Genomic DNA, 22,479 nt, shown 5'->3' on the forward strand with positions numbered 1-22,479 from the left:
ACAGTTGAAAACAAATGAGCAATCGACGTAGAAAAATACCAGTTTTCCTTCCATTGAAACTGAGATCGAATGTACCGCTGCCTTCCCGCGCCTTATTATTACGAGGAAAAAGGAATATTGTTTATGCCGTTCTTAACAGGAAAATAATTAACGATTCTGAAAATTACAACGGAAAATTAATTTTCTCGCGACTAGCAAACAGTTCCGAGGAATTAAGACATTTATCCTGTTGACTAATTCCTGAGTTCGAGGTATCTTTAATGAATGATTCGATCAACAGGATTAAAATCTCTCTAGAACTATCGAGGTAAACACTTCAAATATGCATCTATCGTCGAATACAGGAAAATAATGACGTCATTCAACGTATCAATAGGCGAAATACGATATCATAGAAATTAACGATTGTTTACGTAAACAATCCTTTACATCTTTGATATTTATCGCTTCTGTGGTTACGAAGTTGTATCAAAATCAATCTGTACCGTTTAACATTATTTCCAAGCTAAACACAGACTGTCCGAATAACCCCTTTACTTTTGCAATTAGCAAACAAATATTTGACCATTTCTTGCGCTAAAAACAATCCAATGTCACCGATGTTTCTTAAATAGGATGCTACAACTTTTCCATTTATCCTCTAATAAAGGTTTCAAGTACACAATTGTTCATCGTTATTCAAGCTGATACGCGACAGAAAATATTTGATTTGAAGGGACAGGGCAAACAATTCGACGCTAGTTCGTTTTCGCGGACACTCCTAATATAAAGCTGCGTTTACACTGAAGCAATATCGAGAAACATTTTACCGATGTTTCATGTTTCTCGAAAGAGTCGTCACTTGTTGAATATTGCCGCAGGTTGGAATGCATTGTCACCATCGACATCAACACGGATAAAAGTATATGCAAAAATGTCAGAAATCGTAACGTGAAGTACGAAATTTTGGAAACCTCCATCCGTTAATAAATCACCATGTTATAATGCATTCGTAATATGTGTGCCTTCGAATTTTTAACCATCCAGACTCGGTCCTATACTTTTCGTTTTCATTTCTTTTTTCAAGTCTCCTTTGTTCGTTTTCAGTCTTTATCAGCTGCAAAGCTGCAGTTCCGAACAAACTCATTCGAGACATCGAAACTAAACTCAAACTGTTCCTCGAATTATGTTGCGTCAGTGTGGACAGAATGTTTCTACAAGTCGTCATATGTTGAAAACGTTTTAAAACATACAGCAATAAGAAATCACTGTTGAATTTCCATACCGTCTCATAACGCTACAAAAAGTATCTCCGGTTACTATTTATACATGTAAGGTCTCTGTGGTGTTTATTATACAATGATAAAAATTCGTCACTAAGACGAACTGCTATTCAGATAAAGATCCCGTGTAGAACGGACAACAAAGATATGTATACCTTCCCGAATTGAAAAAAGACCGAGCATTAATAGAAACGAAATATTGAAGTTCGATTTAATTACACCCATAACCAATAAGTTCCAATAACCATAAAATATTTCTCAGTGTGGACGCAGCTTAAGCATTCAAAATGGTGTCCTTAAACAGCAGCATGTACTGTGTCGTCACTCGACACGGAAAGTCGTCCTCCGGATTTCATTTTAATTTAGAGCAGCAAGCTTTTCTTGTATGCTGTTTTGTGTCCCCTTTCGTCGTCGCCTTCTCGTTGTATAGTATACTCGCTGTTTCAGTTTTTCCTACAGATACCGCGCCGTCTGGTGAACTCAAGGGCCATTTTTCATCCCCTGACCTACCAATCCAACGACCTTCGTTCTTCGTAATAAAAAAAACGCTGTAATTGTGCGCCGAGTGCACTGTACATCGGTCTCGCCACATGGATTCTCGAATATACAGTGGAATATTTTACAATATTTGTATGGTAACGTTTCTATTAAAAATCGTGCATTTTTCTGACTACCGATCAGTGGATGATCGAATTACTCCATTCGATCGATTCTTCGTTGAAATAAATTATTTTTCTTCGACACTGAAATTCATTGACCTTGAATAACCTTGAATCGTAGTCATTGTACTTGTCTTAAAAGCTTCTATTAAAAGATAAATAAATAATTGTACAATTCGATTTGAAAAATATTTGATAACGAATACTGAAAGTTCTACTATAATTTCTTACGTTAAATTCTACGAAAATATTATGTAGACAATTTATTCTCCGGTGTGACGTTTATAATAAGACTTCAAAGTTAATAGAAACGATAAAACGTGATTCGGTATTAAATTCGGAAAACATCGTCGGAGATTTTTGTTATTCCAAAGGTGAACTCGTGAATACCAAAAGAAGTTTGATTATGTATTTTTTGCGTATTAAATATAACATTCCAGGTTTCGAAGAAAAAGTACGCAGGTATCCCAACAGCGACTCGTTGGCTCGCTCCGTGAGCGAACGTCTCTTGAAAAATTGGGAGCAGGATTCTTCGATAATGCGTCCATACTGTTTTACCCTTTATTACGTTTAAGTATAGCAAGTGACGAGGAAACCAGTTTCGAACAAAAAAGGTGATCGACAGTTCATGCGAGCCGTGAAATGTACGGTAACCTCGAGACAGTAGAAACCAGCCTTCGTTCTCGGACATACAACTTCTGCTACCTTCTTGGGAGACTTGAATGGGGGTCGCGTATCGCGGGTCTCTTTACACTAAAGGCTTACTCCGTCTTAACACCGATTCGTTGTAATGTACGCAAAGAAAACATTCGTTGTCATGCGAGAAATGTACGACGTTTGTTTTATTGATAAAGGCGTTGTCTTACAAGCAGATAAATCTTGCTGTCGAGGACAAGGAGTTCCCCGAGGCAACCTAATCAAATTGCAAAAGTAACCTACTTCGAGTGCAATCGTTCTCTGATAGTGTAAAGATAGATTTCGAAGAAAGTGAAAGGAAAAGATTGGACACATTTTCCCGGTGTAATCTTCGAGAATATTTGTTGCATTCTTCGAACGACTTGAAAGTGCGAACAATAATCAAGTTATTGTCAACTTTTAATATTCTTTATTATTAGCAAATCGTTCTAACGGTATTTTTAATGGTAATTTGCATTAGAAAGGTGCTGAGTGTGTATTACCATTTTAATCGTCTCTTTTTTTTCTATGTCAATGCCTTTTTCATTTTTCAATCTTTCTTAGATCGATCAATTTTACCAACTATCGAATGTTACGTTTTCACAGCGACGACGCTTCTGAACAATTTTTTGCTCATTATTTGAACAAAGTTTCGATACGATTATTATACTACGAGTAGATTGACTTCAACATTTTTCCCATTTAGCAGATCCAGAACTTTGACATTTATTTTTCCAACGTTTCTTCAGATCCTTTTTGTCGATCGTATATCCGAGTGATTGACTCTTACCGGAAATTAATATTAAGTAGACAATAATGTTGACATACCATAATTGTTGATTTGCGTATTCTTCATATCACTGTCTGGTTGTGCAGCTATATCGTTTCTTTGCGATACGTTCACGTTTTATGTTCGTTTATGTGTTATCTGTAACATACGAACGGTGGAAAATGTGTGAATTTTGTGTTTAGTTAGAAAATTAGCTTAACTAATTTTAAACGTTCCGCGATGTTTCCATTTTGGTCTGAAAGTTCAAACATTCGTTTACTCTGGACATCAGAGATATTAGTCGTCTTTGAGTATTTATTCTAATTTTAACATATCGGCTAAACGCGCGCAGTAGGCGAGCAATTTTCTAAATACATAGAAATGCTTTTAGAAACGTTCTTTCGTGTCTCTAATTGGATGTTAACAGAAATATGTGATCGTTGGAAACAATAGTTGTAAAAATAAAGACTCTCGAGGAAAAATGAAAAATTCATTTCTCTGGTAAAGTTCGCGCTATATGAAGATCTTTTGCTTAATTTTCAAGAAACGTTTGACAAGTCGCTCTCAATTTGTATAATATTAATATCTACCAAGATTTCGTGTAAAATTACATAACCAATTTGTTATAATGAAAAGTTGATAAATTCGTAACGTAAAATAAGTAAAATTTTTGGAAAAGGTTGAAACAAAAACGAAATCAGAAGTTCTTTTATCTCTTTCGCATCCGATCAACCTCCATTGCTTCCATTTTCCATTTGATCTCAATCACTTTATAAAATTGCCAAAGAATGCGACCTTCGTTGACCAACTCCTCGGATACCATGACATATATATTTTTTCATAAAATTCGTATAAATCAAGTGATAATTTAATAGTAGATACTCTGTCCGATGAATATCATTATTATAATTATTTCCATCCCTTATTCAATTATCAAAGAATGCGACCTTCATTAACCGACTTCCCGGATATTGCGACATAGATATTTTCCCATTGAAATTCGTATAAATCGAATGATAATTTAATACTGTATACTTCGTCCGACGAATATCGTTATCATAATTGCATATTTCCATTCCCTGTTAAATTACCGTAAAATACGAGCATCGTTAGCCGACTTCTCGGATATTACAACATTGATATTTTCCCCTCGAATTCGGATCAATCAAATAACACAATAAAGTGAACCTTTATCAGATTTCTAACCGGGTAAATGATTATCCGATTAATCCAGAAATATGAACAATAATACAAAATCCGGTATTTAAAAATTTAATACAGAAGTTAAAATAATGTACAAACTAAAATTAACGATTGAAGAACTACGTGTACTTAAATAACGACCAATAATGTAAAAATCACATTCATTCGAGCAAAAGTGAAACATTACGGTGTCGATCATTTTTCTACAATTGTTTTCTTGATAACAAAAAAAAACCTGACCGATTAAACAAGAGCCTGCGATCGGACATTTACCGTAACATTATACGAAATGTACAGCCAGTTTCACTGGTTAGAAAAAATCACCTAACACCTAACACAGATCCCTATAAGGATGATCCGATCAATTACACAAACAACGAGCGTCGACACGGGCGGCCATGGCTGACAAACGTTTTGCGGTGACAATATCCCCGACTTGAACGCCAATAAATCACTAGGTGACGGTAATGGAACGTTAAGGATTACCAAGATGCAAAAACGGTGATTATGCATTCGACTGCTCGCGTCTCCCACGGCGGCAATCACGTATGAGATTTCAGCAATGCTGGAAATCGCGGTCGAGACAATGCGCGCTTCGCGTTAGAAGGACAGAATGTTGTTGACCTGGCAAGCTGTAACAGAGGGAAAGGAAAAGCAAAAGGAAAATAGCCGCGAGCAAAGAAAATCGCGAATGCCTGTACCACGCAACCATTTCGAGAACGCAGCCACGTCGTCGGTTATTATCGCGTGATTACCGTCATAATCGCGCGCGATGCTAATTACGACTAGATTGAGCCGTCTGGCATCCACGTCGTGGCGTCGAGGCGCAATCCGAGTCGACAATTACAGATTTTTTAGAAACGTTTTAAGGGATGAGAAGAAGAATGTCCATTCGCTGCACGGAAGCGAAACGGGTCTCGTATGTTCGCAGATCCATCGTGAATTTATCAGACGAACGCGTCTGTTCTGACCAGAAATGCCGATCACGAATCGATTTTTCAAAATGAAGATTTTTCTACACCGGTAGATCGATCTTTCGTCCACCAATTTCGTCACGAAACAATTCTTTCGATACGAAATCGGATCGTTTTAAAACACGAACAATTTACTTTTTCCTAAAAGAATCCGATTGTACGAATAAATACAGGCTAGACTTTTTATACAAGTAGATCGATTTTTTTGGATTTATTTCCGTATCGATTCAACAAATCAATTTTTTCAACAAGAATCGACAACCTTAGTTCTGACCGTTTGTACAGAGAGACTGAAAAGTAGTCTCGAAAAATCTTCGGACTTATTTTACCTTATTTTACGTTGAACGGCTGATTTTGTCGAAACTTTGCGGCAGTTTTGTAACGCAGTTGAAAATAAATATTTGAATACGTTTATTTAGTTCTCAAAGAAACGAAAAAAGAATGTCGAAAATCACTTTTACCAACTTTATTCTCAACTTTTCCGTAAAGACGAGATAACGAGCTATTATTATTCTGAACTCGCGATCGACTGCACGGTATTTTTATTTAACACTGATATTATATACACATTGACAACTGAAAACATAAAATGAGTAATTGTAGCGATCTCCTTCGGACGGCAGTGGATAGTTAGTCTTATATGTGTAATCTTGTTAGTGATGTCTTTTTACTGATGCATACACCATGCTATATTTCGTCAGAAACTAAACAAACATGTTTAAAAACCTTTCCTTTGTGAGTACGATCATTTTCGAGATAACATTGAAAGAGTTAAAACACTGGAGGTTTTCATAGCTAACGAAAAATATGTATCCCTTACTTTTGGTTACTCTAACAAACTTAAAAGTTTCGTCAACATTATCGACCGATAATCCACGGATATTTCCTGTATGAAAAAATCTAAACACTCGTCGGTAACTTTTGTTTTCGAAGTACAGCCGGAAGTTATTATATTACTTCGTATTGTAGGTAGAAAAAGAAACAGTTTTAAAGAAAATTTAAAATCGTATTGTATCAGACGTTTCGAACAAATTTTGTAATTGTCGTAAGACTTACGATTAAGCAACAATTGCTAGAAATTATCATTTGACTTAATTATCGTTCCCCTTAAATCATAACCAAGGTTTCTTTCTCCCTTGAATATCATTACCCGCATGCCTTCAGAAAAAAGTCAATTTAAACATGGGCTTGAACATACAAACATCCATGGGCATTAATGAAAATCTTTTCTGTTTGCATTTTTCCATCGTTTATTTGGAATTTTTGGTCAATACTATATTATTAAATATCGATAAAATAATATTTAATTCTGCGTTGTCTTTACTTTGCCGTATATTATAGCGGTTGGCGACCGTACAGTATATCATTACTGTACACGATATACCAGTACTGCTGTAAGAAAATGAACCGAACGAAAACGGAAAATGCGTTTGCGCTCAGCTGACACTATGATTAACATGGCCGACGATCGTGTCGCGACGAAGAAAAACGTTAACAGTGGGGAATATAATTTGCAGTTCGGATTACGAAGTTGCCCTTATTTTACGATGTAATTGATCGTAAAAAGAATTCAAATTTCTTTCGTTTTTCTTATAAAAAGTAGATGCAAGAAATGGCGTGCATCCGGGAAAGTTATAAACCGTCGACTGAATTTACCTTTTTTCAGAGTGGAAATGTATGATTCGCAAGGAACTCATTCACTTATCGTTTTTTCTTCAACGATACGGAACTTATTGAACAGAAACACGATTAAAGAACAAATTTCCAACCTTTCGATACGTCGATCAGAATTCGTTTTTATTTTTTCCTTCGTAATTACACGAGAGTCATTGAAAAGCAGTTACTGGTTCTCATTATGTATTTTATTTTTAAATAATAATATATTGATCGACAGTGTTCGCTTTCCCTTGCCGTATGCGAGATAAGATGTTGTTGCAATTTATAAGGAAATGTGAAAGCAGCCATTGAAGTTTTAATTGAAAGTTACGAAACAAACTATTATTACTTTCTTGTCTGTAATACGTGTAAAAATAAAATTAAGAAGTACGCACGTTTAAAACATATTTTAAAGCACATTAATACTTTTGAAATATGTGAAAGAGCACATATTTTTTTTTGGAAGCATATATATGTTTCCAGTGAACGATCTTTAAGACCATCATTGTTTTGCTTTTTATTCTCTAGAGGCAATGGACTTTTTTGTTATTTGTCATTTAATCCAAACTTTTTGTAAGATATATTTCGTTGAAGCACAAAAATTGTTTTATATTGCTAGTGAAGTAATATCGCATCAAGTGCTAATAGTGGTTATTGTTATTATTGCAACACGACATGTCTCGATAAGTTTCACGATTTGACGTTACATTAATTTATCAAATGGTCTTGTTTGATTTAGAACTATTAATACGCCGAAGGTCTTACTGGTTAACTATTTTAAACCCAATAAACCACCAATAATGGTTACCAATAAGTAACAATATTATTAATAAGAATTGTTCGATCGATTAGGATGATACAGTTGCAAAATATTTGTAGCTTAAAGATTCGCCTTGAGCTCTTGTTTATAATACGCTGCAACATTCATAAATTTAGGGGACTGCCCTAGTTGTGCAATAATTATTCTATTATGCAAAACAATAAACTCTTGGGATTATAAAATATTTTGATGTGCCGATGCAACGAAGGAATGCATCGTAGAACGTAATGCAATCATAGATACCGAAGTGAGGAACATAAATGGTTAAACACTTTCTTCTGGTTGATTTTATCCTGTTACAAACATCGAAGATAAATATTTATCGAAGTCACGATGATCAATTGTAAACACAATCGTCGGCACCGGCTACTTTATATTAATGTGAGAAGAGAAGTATTTGTTGAAATAGTGAAACAAAACAAATTTTAATCGTACGTCGAACTCAAATTTCCGCATTTGATCTGATCTTGAATTCAAAAATCTAAGTTCGATCGAATAGAACTATTAATATAGAAAATTATTTGATTTCTATCGAATTACAGATTCAAAATAAAACCAAAACTGGCAAACTAATAAGTTTATGAAACGGATAGTATTATTAAAGAAATCCAACAATTTCAATAATTCCCTTTTGCATGACATGTTACAACGAAGAATTATGAAACTTGAGACAATAAAAATACAACTCAAAGTGATCTTGACTTTTCATTGAAAGAAACATTTCTTGGAAATGTTTAATATCTAAGTGTGTAGCTGATCGAAAACTGACTACTTTTCGTTGAAATTATTCCTTTGATAGATTAAATTTGAATTTCGAAAAATGGAAGTCAAATTTAACGGATACACTTTGTACATATAATTTTATAGTTATTCCATAAGCTCATAAGCTCCATATGTTAAGAAAGAATTGAGATTCACATTCTTCGCATTAAACAATTAAACAATTCGTTAATTTATTTCTATTAGCTACTATCCTGCCGCTAATAACCAAATTTAATTTTAAATTATATAAATTTCAAGAAACACCGAGAGTTTCTTTACAAATTGACTTAGGTGACATTCTCGTACTTACTTAACTGCAAAATAAATGATCGAAAGTGAAAGATTCGTTTTAAATCACCTTGTGTAATAATATATTCATCAAGAACACCTGTAGCAAAAAAAATATAAAAAGATATACTCGACATCATGAATCATCAACATTAGGTGACTCCAAAGGAATGTAGTCTGAATATTATGAATTACAAGGATAAAGACATGATGATAACAATCAACGTTAGTGTCCTAATTAACAATCTCAGGGTAGACTTTCAATGAATATTGCTTCATTTTCAATTTGTACAAACTATAAATACTGAAGATTGCATTTATTTTTCGCGGAACAAAAAGCATTTATAAAGAGTTTAAATCGCTATCGTTCGGAGAATTATGAGCACCAGAGTTTTTACACTTAGTATCCGTAGCTGGAGTTTATGCGGCACAAAATGTCGTAATACAGTTCTTCTCTCTCTTATCTCAATCATTATTCGCGACACATATACTAAAAAAATAGTAACACCACGATCACATCGTACAACTAATCCATCGTTCACGTATCTCTATAATTCGACTTGTCTCATAAATCCATCAAGATAACATAAAAACTTTAATGACCGTCGTGAACAAAGTACTGTGTCAATTTACAGTACTACGGTGATCTGTAACATTCTAAGAAACATAGAAACAATTTGTTTAAATTTTCTTGACACAAAAATTATAAAATAGAATTCGATATATCGCTTGTATGAAAATAGAGAAACGAAATACCGTTTAAATAAATAAATATACCTGTTGAATGAAAAAAAAAATTTAGTGGGTCCACGAAAAGCATAAGCAGCGGGTTATGAAAGCATTCGAAACAAACAACAAAGTTACATTCGGATTTTCAAAATATTTTTATTACAGCGACGTCCATACGATGGAATTATTAGCGTTAAATTTAAAAAAAATCAAGCTTAGGAAGAATCGTTTCAAACATATATCCGGATTTTTTGCTGTAGGTCTATGTTCCCATCAAAGATAATGTTAATCTAACAGAATTGGAAGTCCCCAAATTGAATATAGATGAAGCAAACAAAGTGAAAATTAACGAAGTTTTCGTTGTTGTAGTACTTACACAAATAGGATTAATTCGACGCAAACAAGTTCAATATTTAAATTTAAGAAAGGTTTCTTTTGATTCTTGTAGATTATAGACCCGTAACAAAGGTCGAAAACGTTACAAATTTAAAATATACGCTTGAAACGATTCATTTACACGAACTTCATTGTCGATAAAAATCGACAAGAATTTGAATATAATCTACTTAATTTTACACGAAAACGATATTTTCGGTATCTTGAATCCAAAGGAAATTAAATATAAAAATAACTTTCGTTATCTTTGGAGGACAGATGCGATGACATAGCAATTTTACGCGAACTGGGATTGCGAGCAAGGGGTTAAAGCTTTCGATACTGGCGCTTCTCCCTTCCTTCGTGCATATTCACGCATACATACACATAAGTCGTATCCGGTCTATACCGGCTACACAAAGTTTATGAACACTTGGCATGCGTCGATTAAAGTACGAAGACTTGTTCGAGTCGTGATCCAGACAAATGGCATTGTCTTATCAGCGACTGATCCGTTCGCGTGTTTGTTTTGTCTAACTCGGCTTCTTTTACAGACGATATTTCTATCAGTACGCGCAAAAAGTACTTATTCCACTTGTGCGTGAAGGATATTCCAATTTTTGGATTTATCTGACAATTTGAGGTCACTAGTTCTTTCTAGAGAGTAATGTAATAACACACAGACAACAATTGTGAAATGTAAGTACCGAAGATGTACAGATTGGGAGTTTTCCACAATCAAGTGCTACAGCTTGACTAGTGTAATAGGCTGCCTGAAACGATGACCCAAGCGTAAAGAAATAAGTGACTGGGATGACACCAGGTGGATTATCACCTAATTAGACTATCACTTAGATCGACAGCCTAGTCGAAAAAAAAGTAGAATTATGGAAAAATTTCAAAAACGGAATGAAGAAGACAAATTTCGAAGACGGTTAATATTCTAAAAAAAAGAGAAAAACATTGTGAAAAAGGAACATCGTTTTCAAAATTATCATTCGAAAGTAAAAGAAATACATTAACGTCGATACTTAATACTGTTCTTAAAGGAAGATTATACAAATTATTAGAGAGATGTTCTAAGATTATACTTAGAAGCGAAGAAATTTTAATACCTATCGTTGATAAACTTTTAAAAAAATGTATCAATATTGTGCAATACGACAGCAAACGTTTATTTGTTCTTTTTGCAATAGAAACTGAATTCGTAGTTTAAAAAATTATCATTTAACGTTTAACCTCTTTGGTATTTTCAATTTTTATGAAAAGAGTTGTAAATACTACTTGTTGTTGCATCGTTGAATGTTTTTCAAACTTACGTGTAACGCTTACAGTCGGGCGAGTTACTACTGCAATAAAATAATATTGAAAGCCATAATATAATTTTGTGTTAAGTAGTAAACGTTCATGGTCTTTGTCAGTTGATAAGTTCTCAACAAACGCGAGCAATTGTTCACGTTTATATTCGCTATCCTATCACCGGTTACTGTAATATGAAAAGATGGTAAACCTACGTAACTATTTCTGATTCGTTCATTTAGCGAGCGTTGCTTCTGTTCAACTTCTTCTATGAAGCATCCTATATCTATCATGTGCTGTGCGTGTAGCGCAATGAATATAAGCACGTGTAAGACGAGAACGAGAGACATTGATGGAGGCAAAAGTGCCGACGTCGTGTCATAAAATACATACATGCTGTATTCAGTTGATTGCATTAAGAGTAGAGCAATTTCGTTAAGCGTCGTCAAAGCGTCGGCTGTAATTATTTACGTAATTACTTTAAAGAGAAAAATGCTAACAATGCATTCACGCTTATTCCTTAATTTCCGTTGCTGCAATTACCTTTCTCCACGAGAAAAATCTTACGAAAATTGACCGCGTTACTTTCGATCAAAACTCGTGTGGACAAAAATAAAAAATAGAATTGAAATTAAACATTCAACGGTGTGAAAAATGAACAATCTCACGAGGGGTAACACTTTCCTTTTTTCTCGATACAAAGAAGTAAAATAATTACAAAAATCTTTATCGCTTTAAAGTACGTTTCTAAGAACGTAAAAGCTATACACAATTCACATCTGTTCGATAAAATTACCTATACGTTGTTTACCGAAAGCTTTCGATAAATTCATCTTTACAAACGTAAGAATTTTTATCGCATTTGCCATTGTTTAACATGTAGCTGGGATTACCGAGATAAGTCTGACAATGAAAATGAAACATTTTCTTGCATAACTTGTTACGCAAACAGACATTTATTACGTAAATTCTCGGTTTAAAAGAAATGCGACACGCTCGAAAGAAATGGAGAACGATTTTACATAGCTCGAGGAAGTTTATGACGGCATTGAACTTGATCCACCAGTTGCTTTTGGCCACAGTCGCTGCAGCCGGATCAACTGCGCATATTTGTTGGCCCGTTGATCTATCAAAGGCACCACAATGCCTCTAACACCGACCAAAAAAAATTGCCTAAACAATATGCTCCTGATATCGAGGAGTTACGAAACTCGTGCTCGTTACAATCAATAATGATTTTTTAATCACTTTTACGAGTTACTTTCACCAACATAACACTTTAACGAAGCAAAATCGAATTGAAACATTCTGTTCACAGACTCCCTACTTTTCCCCTCTTATTAATTTTCTAATAATTTTCAAATCATTTTTATACATAATTGTATACATTACTTTCGATAATAAATATTCTTCACCGATGTTTTGATCCCAAAAACAAGAGTAGAAATATAACAATCCACTTGTTCCGACTATTTTCCATCTCTTATTAATTTTCGAACAAGTTTCGAAGATCTTTTAAGATTTTCTATACATTGCCTAAATAAAGGTTACACCTTAATATTCTGTTCACTCGAACTACTAATTTTTAAATACATTTCGATAGCAAACCAAATGGCCGACGATAAATCAAAATTACATTACGGTTTAAACTCGATGAATTTTTTAAATCGATAATTTAATAATTGGACTCCATTTTTAGCTTTGATCGAAACCTAAATGCTAATTAAACGATAAAAGTCTATAATACAAATTAAATTTTAAATTACGATCAAGATTAAGTATACAATCGAAACATTTGATTAATTATGTCGCAAAATTGCGTTATCATTGTTGAATAAGATAGACAAATTTTGCTACCGAGAAACAAGATACCACTTTCAATCAGGTCAAATACTATGACCGGGTACATAAAGAAACATACATATATCGTATTTGTATTTCTTTATTTCAACGTTTTGAAACAAAGTCTGGCTCGTTTCTCTACCGCGTGAAAAACAGATAAACAGCAGAAATTTCGCTCTGCGTGGAAAATTGGCAGATAGTGTTTCATTCGCACAAAATGTGCATAAAAATCAAGGTTTCTCTATATAACAACAACCGCGTGTGAGAACGCGTGGGTGTTGAAACGCCTTTCAACAGACGCGTGAGTAGAATGACTCACGAAATAGTTTTCCGACGATTTCGACGTACAGACGACCGTTTTATGAGAAGTTAAACATTACACGTTGAAGATACACAGAACGTTCCATTTAAATTAACACAACAAAACGTCTCGTAGATCACCAATTAAAAAAAAGAAAAAATGAAACATGCCTTTCATGATTTTAAAAGAGCATTCAAATGGTATTATTAGTTCTCCAAAGCACGGATGTTTTTTGGTTATTTCGAGGGCAATTTTTTTTTTCTTTTTACCATAAACCTATATCTTTTATTTCAGAATACTACTTTATGTAAAAATACGCACAACTTTTGTACGAAACATTTCTTGTAAAACATCTATTTGTCATAAAATGTCATTTGATTTTGAAAATCATTTCCGTGAAGTTTTCGGTGTAAGGACACTTTGCATGGGTGGAATGTACGACGCTTTAAAATTCGTTGAACACTCGTCCAAGATATTTTAGAACTGCGAGAAATTGAACAAATACTCACACTTGGGTTATGAGCAACTGCAGCTTCCACACGCGCGAACTTCATTATTTCTGTCTGTAGCTGTTTTTCGTCATGTGGATTTTTTCGTTTGCACACTAACATCTTGAGAAAACTGTTCAACGATACGATAAAACGAACGACGTGATCGACATCTTCCAGGATGCCGTAAAGCGTACAAATTAACACCCTCGTCGATTCGCCGCAAATAAAAATTATCTAAATCTTTCCTGAAACTCTTAAGTATTCCATACTTGACTCGCATTAAAATAATAATTGCATAAATATGATTAACGATACAATATCGCCTAAACTATTTCTTACGTTTCGATTAGATACAATTTATCGGTAAGTGTATTTACATATAAGTAAATGAGCTTTTGAAGAACCAAAATAAATGCGAAACACGAACATTAGATGGTAAGTAGTAGATGTTTCTCTAAATATCTGAAAAATAGAGTTTTGCAAACAAATATTCTGATTTTGAATCTCTCAAAATCATGGAAGAGATACTCTACTATTTTTCTTAAACTATTTATCTGAGAGATTTTACATTCTGTCGATTTAAGGGTGACACCTGTATATTCCGAATGCAAAAGAAATGCATTTACGAAACAAATTCGAATAATTGAAAATGGATACAAAATAGAAGCTGATAAAATATTAAGCATAATTATTCTTAACAGTATTCGAAATATATATATATATATATATGAAACGGTTTCGAAAAATGTTGAAACATTACGAATATTTACAAAAATTATAATACAAACTTCGTTTTCTTCTGTTCGATCTTCGCTTGAATTTCTGATACTCGTATCTAGTAGTATCGATGTACTTCCTTTATTTTCTAAAGCATTATATTTTGTATTTCGCGTATCTTGCACCTTTCTTTCGAAGAATGTTTACGAACACAGAATACGCGAATCTCTGAAAAATAGATCTTATCGAAAGTGTTCCAACGAGATACTCATTCTTGACCTTGCACTAATCTCCGAATCATCTTAATCTGGGGATTATATAGTTTCAGTGATAACTTTAAGAATACAGACAGGTGAGATAGATTTTGAAAGAGAGAACGAAAAGTAAACTTAAATTAAACAAACGGATTCGGGGAAACAATTACGCTACTGCTTATCGGAGTGTATTTTTAGAAACTGTATCTGTGAACAATTGAATCCTAACACCGATATTTGTTTCGTGCACACCAACTTCTACTTTCTTTTTAAACAAAAACTTTCCATAACTGAGAATTACGATTAAAAGTATTTCGAACGGTAATATTCGTATTGCGAATTCGATGCGCTTTCCAATAGCGACGAATTCAATATTTGCTATACCCTGATAAACGTCAGGAAAATTGCTAAATTGCAGTGATTGAACGATCATCGACAAGATACTGTGATACAATAAACGCGGTATTTTACGATAAATTAGCATTACCATTACAAACGTAGCGGGTCTTTGATCTTTCGAATATATTGCTAAACATAATCCTATATATTTCTCCTTCGTATACGAAACATACTGTCAGATAAGAAACATCATTACGTCGTACGTCGTTATCAACTCAACGCACAATATTTAAGTACGAGCGGTGTGCGAACATATAATTAATGGTTTTCCAATAGATAGAGATTGGGTTTCGATAACTTTTAATTCTCGTTTTCAAGGCTCAACGAAACAGACATTTCTCGGACGAAGGAAAACATAAATGTTATTGTCCCCTGCAAAAAATACGAATACGTTTAACGTTTAGATAATACGAAGTACTTCATAAATCGATCGACGCGATACGTATTTTAATTGACATACTCAACTCGAGTTGATCCACTCGAAATACATCGGAATATTTTTCGACGGGAATTAAATACAAATTTTCAAACCAGTGATTTATTTGAGAAAAAAATAATGAAACGCGATAATATTGATACTTCGATTAAGAAGAATGTAAGTCAGTGATTCTTTTCGATTCGTTTTATTTATACTTCCGAGGAGAAGAGTGAAATCTGCGTTACCGTTGAATTTCCGCTGCTATGAGCATCAATTTCTAAAAATAAAATAAATTCGTTCAACACCACATTCTGTTTATAACTTTAATGCTTACTGCTCCGTTACAGAAAAACACCGTGAAAACAAAAATCGAAGACTCAAAAATTGTGGAAAAAGATCGACGAAAATTTCGCAAAACCTCGCTAAATTTAACGTTACGTTACGAAAAGCAGGTTGTCCCTTACCTCTTTCTTGCACCGCGGCGAACAGGTGTTCCGCGAGATGTCCTTTCAATCACACACGACCGCCGAAATTCACTCCACTTTTCCGTTACACCTCGTATATCGATCTGGCTCGAAACAATTTAACGTCTAATTCGAACTGAACGTTAAATCTCGATAAACCGACGTCGATCGTTTCCCGTCAAACTAGCCTACCTCGACAACTGTCAAGAAAAAATGATCGATTTTTCGTTCGGAGTACTCCAGCCGGCTGTCAAAACAATTTACATTGGGACTCGACGTGAGACTATCTGTCCGGTTGTTCCGAAAAACTCGTGCAACAACGGTTCTTGGGAAAAGGAAAAAGAAGGGAAAAAGAAGAGAGACACTGAGAGGTTCTGTCCCGGATAAGATCCGGAAACGTTGGATCGGAGAAGAATCAAGAACAGTCGGTGTCTATGCTCGAGTGCTGCTACTGTGAATCGATTGTTTCACGGTTAAACGAATTTTGTTTAAGTTTTCCGAGAGTGGAGTGGCTCTGCGTCGGTCATACGTCGTGCGCGAGCTACGTCGATCGAATGAAATGCGAGGAAAGCGTTTGCTCGCGCGTGTTGCTCGTGCGAAACTGACTCGCTCGCTGGCCTGATCGCGCGACTCGACTTCGCGGTCCATAAATATGTACGCTCGCGATCTACACGCTGGCGTTCCCCGTTCCTGGCGAAGACGAGGGACGAGACGGTAGCTTGCGATGGTCATTCCGTGCAACCTGTTGCACGTTTTTAATCCCACTAAACAGATGCTATAAAAAGCTGCACAACGGCTACAGGGTGAAGGAGCCACCTCCAATGGGGCCCGGCAGCAAACCTTCGCCGCGACGAAACCGATCACGAATTAAACAGAATGGCCGAACATCGGAGTATACACGCGACTTAATTTTGTAATTGGACCGAAACTGAGACAACTGTGATAAATCAACGATCGCTGATTGAACACCTTGATCGCGAATTAAATAGAATGGACGAACATCGGAGAATACATACGACTGAATTTTATAATTGGACCGAAAGTAATAAATCAACGATGGCTGATTGAACATCTCGATCGCGAATTAAACAGAATGGACGAACATCGGAGAATACATACGATTGAATTTTATAATTGGATCGAACGTAATAAATCAACGATAGCGGATTGAACACCTTGATCGCGAATCAAAGAGAATGGACGAACACCGGAGAATGCATACGACTGAATTTTGTAATTGGATCGAAACTGAATCAACTGTGATAAATCAACGATGCCTGATTGAACACCTTGATCGCGAATTAAACAAAATGGACGAACACCGGAGAATATATGTGACTGAATTTTGTAATTGGACCGAAAGTGATAAGTCAACGATGGCGGATTGAACACCTTGATCGCGAATTAAACAGAATGGACGAACATCGGAGAATATTAAATATACGACTGAATTCAGTAATTGGAACGAAACTATTCCAACTAAGGTAAATCGACAATGGCGGATTGAATTCCTTGATCGCGATTTAAATAAAATAAACGAATATTAGAGAGTACATGCGACTGAATTTTGGAATTGGACCTAAACTGAGCTAGCTACGATAAATCAACAATGATGAATTGAACGATTTGGCGAAGGGGTGAAAATTGTATATATATGCAACTGTATTTGGCGATTGAATCAAAACTAACCTGAGTTAAATGAAGGATGACGAATTGAATACCTTGGCGAAGGGGTGAAAATTAAATATACGCGACTACATTTTCCAATTTGTGTTACGAAACGACTAAGAAAGTATCCTGTATCGCTCGATAATGAAGAGATAAAATTTAATTTTGTCAAACCCGGTAAACATGGTCGAATGAAAAGAAAAAAAGCAAAGATATTTCCGTTGTAAACGCGATTCATCGTATCTTTGTCTCATGAGTTAGCAGATTAAACAAGCTTTCTTTGTATACGATATGTAGCGACGTGATGTGTAATAAATGAAGTTGTAAATGTATGTACAGTTGAAGAAATGACAACGTTCTTATTTCAGGTTTTAGATCATTTGAATAATTTAATATTTGTATATTTGCATCAGGTCTGATCAATTATCGTTAATGAAATATATCTTAAATGAAAGTAAGGTTTGAAAGAGAACGATGAACTTTGAGAACTTGATTTTGTAGTCCAGATTGAACTATTTAAATACTGGAAGTAACCGGAATGTTCATACCGATTAAATCATATTAATGTACGTAAAAAGCAAAGGATAAAATATTCAAATATTCGAGTATTGATCACCCAGAGAATCGGTGAGTCTAAATTATATCACAAATGTGATAATGTGAATAATATTGACAAACATGGTAATAAGATAACGAAGAAACAGAAAAATTTATATTAATTCTAACGTTAAAGCTACAAACTAGGAATCTCGAAAATTAAATAAACTTCCCATATACTTATTGTGTGTTTCATTTATCTTGATCGCCTTAATATTTTCGTATTTTTTCCGAAAATTTTTTTCCAAATTTCAAGATCAGCAACATTGCTTTAGTCAGAACTAGATACTTGTATAACCATAATTCTTCAACCGACAAAGATACAGACTCAACCTTATATGTTGACCTTCGGATGACCTTGATTGATAAGACCATGATAGTCCGAGAACAACTGTAACAGAGAAACTTAGAATGTATGCATTTCCATATAAGCATATCTTTAGTCTCTTTGTATAGAGTGTTCCTCTCGAAACCGACCATCTACTTATCTCCTCTAACTGTGACGATTCGAAACAATATTTCGTATATCATTTGGAAGTCTTTAAGAAGATAGTATATTGATGGAAAAATTTTCTTTCTAATTAGATTGCTTGTTTCGAGCGATACACGCTGTATAATGTAAACCAGGAAGTTTTTACGTTTTGAAAGTACTTATCCAAATGGATTCAAGATCTTGGTGTTGAGAGAATGGGGAAAACCCATGTCAAGCATGTATGTATAATATATATATATATATATATATATATATATATATATATATATATATATATATATATATCTACCTACTTCTTTTATCTTGTATACGTACTCACTTTTTACGACGCATATTTTCTTACGTTTTCCGCATTCTTTTCAAGCTTGAATAAAATTGATCAAATCGTGCGGAAATTAAAGAAAATTTTACGAAATTATTTCTCACGCTTGTATACGTACATTTCTTTAATTATAGCTTGCAACACGTATCGTACAGTACGAAACTGAAGAATAAATTTATAATGAAAACTGTCAAGTGTAAAACGAATAAGTGGAAAATTTAATTCTGATTGTACAATACATCCGAATATGCGCTACGGTTTCCTCAAAATATTAAACATTGAAATGTAGAATTAAAAAGAAACTTGCGTGTCATAAGTGACAACGTCACACGCTGAATAGTAAATTTTCATTTGGTTAAAATAAAAGCGGGGAACGAGTCAATCGATTATTCAATTTCAGGAAACCGTTCATTATTCAGATTTGTTCAAACCGTAATAAAATTAGCATGAAATGTTTGCACGTTAGACGCGCACACAGAGTCATAAGTGCCCATTATCTGTATTCAAATGCACGTGTGTTGCACTATCGTCCATCTTTCGAACATTTAAAGCATAAGCATTACTGCGATGCAGACGTATCTCGATTAACCCCAATTAAGTTGACACTCCTAAAACTACGTATGCATGTTCACGAAGGACAAGAGTATACATGTTGAATAATTTACTCATTGCTACGCACGTTAAATTGATTGATAACGAGTTTGTCGACAACCGTAATCGACGATATCGGTCCATAAACGATTTTCCATTGTACCTTGACGATAACAACAAAATGCAACCCATTCACCTTCTTCACTTAGAAGAATATAAGAATTTGTTAAAATATAACTCTCTTGCGCCTAATATGTTTCAAACATAACGATTTGTTACAAATACGAAATAATCGAAAATTATAGATAGCTTCTTACAATGTGACATACAATGGCGTGCAAAAAATTTCGAAAAATTATTTTTCCAGCTCTATTGTACAGGATACAACATCCCTTATGAGTAAAGAGAATATTGTTTGATCGTACTATTTATTTTACAATATAGGTACTGATCGTCCGAAAATAATGTCCATCGCAAATGAAAAGTGAATGCTGTATCAAACATCGACAAAAATATTAAGAGTGAAAAACAGTGACTAAATTTAGGAGAACCTTCCACATCACAGACAGAATCAGATTTGCACCTAAAGAAGATACTGCTAAGTGTTTGATGAAACACAAATAGTTGTACACTGTCTTTGAAAAGACTTGCTAAACTGAGTGGAACCACTGTCACCAATATTGAAAACAAAATGGTTAGCTTTACTCGAAAGAAGAAAAAGTCCTCTTCCACCAGAACAACAATCGACCACGTATGATAACATCGTCATTACAAAAATTGAAGAGACTTGACTAAGATTAAAATTCGTCTAGTTTACTCTAAATATTTTCCGATATTTTATTCTCAAAAATCTGCAATATTATTTAAATAGAAAGAAATGAATAATAACGACAATATCAGGAGTATTCTTTATAACTATTATTGATCGAAAGAAAGAAATTTTGATTGATTTAGAGAAATCGAAAGTCGAATGTTCTCTGACAATAATACATAATAAAACAGAATAAAATAATGACACGTTCGAACAATTATTGCTCTGAAATAATACAATATAATCGGAATATGCTTATTGATTGGCCTACGAATACATTTCTGAAAGCGAGTAATAATTTCACAAACAGTGTGTTTTACGATCTGATAAAAATTCATACTCTGATATAAAAAACGATTGGAAATGTTTTCACACATTACATTAGTTTCATATGAAATACACTTCAAAATACAAATTTTGCATATTTTCGACATGCACTAGCAGTATGGTTTGCATTTCTTTTGACAAATCAGTCTGCTTGAGTATGCTTGCTCTGATTTTCATTGTGGATTACTTAAAGCAAATGTTCAAAAGTGTAAACAAGTTCATTTAGTATCTGATGAATAATATGAATAAATAATCGTGTACAGTAATATTATGATTGTCAAATGAAGGAACAGCATAACAAAATATCGGCACCAGATAAAGTTACGTAATGCAAAGAAACTAAGACAAAGAACCAGAGAGCTTACAATTATAATAGAAATATATATGGTATGACTTATCAGCTTTTACCATTGCAATTAAATTGTATCTAATTATATAATAAATAACTGTAGTGAAGCAACGAATAGTACTTATATGACGACCGTATTATAATTTTGAATTCGAGTAATAATTGTTAAAACATGCAACTTTGCTATGTGTAGTTAAAATTTTACATTTCAAACATTACTTAATGCACGATGTTTCATAATTCGTAGTGTGACATGAAAAGTAGTGATTTTACTTGAAAAAATAAAACAAAAATTCAGAATAATCATGATGCATTTTTTGTGCAAGCACGATAGATAGAGAAATATGCAGAAAGCGTAATTTTGAATTAATTAGGAAAACTTGCATCCGCTCCATGCAGTTTTTGAAATAGAATATAGATTGAATACATACATATTTTCGTAGTTATGAATATCTTAAAGAGAAATTACTCTTCGTGGATTTGTTCTATGCATTTTAGGACACCCCGTATATTAGAAGAATAATACGTCCAATTAGCTTCCGTGACTCACCGGTGATACATGTCTCTTAAAAAATAAAAAAAGGTAAATTGAAAAATACGAAGTGCATAGAAAAACTTAGATAATTTTTAATTGCCGTTTGTAGTTTACACTCTTTGTAATGTGCAAATTCATGTCCAAACACGACTGCTTAACGTTACTTAACAAAACTTTCGTTTTACTCAATAAAACTAAACACACAGACAATCTTGAAAAATTGAATAGTACAAGATTTTAAATTACCATTGGGAAAATGAAAGCATTAATTTATTCGAAAGTTACTGATAAACAAAAATTTGCTGAACATGAGCCACGTAGGAACGTAATATTGCTCAGTTATAGAACCACATTTCTAAACAATTCAGAATAATGGACTGTAAGCATTAGGAACGAGGTGAACATTATGTACTAGATGCAGAAATAAAC

General features: G+C 34.0%; 1 protein-coding gene across 4 annotated transcripts in view; it reads right to left on the reverse strand.

Moving 5' to 3' along the window:
* Nucleotides 1-17,005, reverse strand: part of LOC143144874 (organic cation transporter protein) — a 32,871-nt gene extending 15,866 nt beyond the window's left edge. Inside the window, exons 1-2 of one of the 4 annotated variants that reach the window (XM_076307734.1) lie at nt 16,358-17,005; nt 3,425-3,524 (exon numbers count right to left, since the gene is read on the reverse strand). In XM_076307734.1, the coding sequence (XP_076163849.1) occupies nt 3,425-3,452 (28 nt within the window). In that variant the 5' untranslated portion in view covers nt 3,453-3,524; nt 16,358-17,005. Of the gene's footprint in view, nt 1-3,424; nt 3,525-5,054; nt 5,085-14,123; nt 14,143-16,357 lie in introns of those variants that run through there. The other 3 variants (XM_076307736.1, XM_076307735.1, XM_076307738.1) reach the window with 3 other exon arrangements.
* Between the last annotated feature and the right edge of the window lie 5,474 nt (nt 17,006-22,479).

Source organism: Ptiloglossa arizonensis, chromosome 3 (assembly GCF_051014685.1).
Source record: "Ptiloglossa arizonensis isolate GNS036 chromosome 3, iyPtiAriz1_principal, whole genome shotgun sequence".
NCBI classification, from domain to species: Eukaryota; Metazoa; Arthropoda; class Insecta; order Hymenoptera; family Colletidae; genus Ptiloglossa; species Ptiloglossa arizonensis.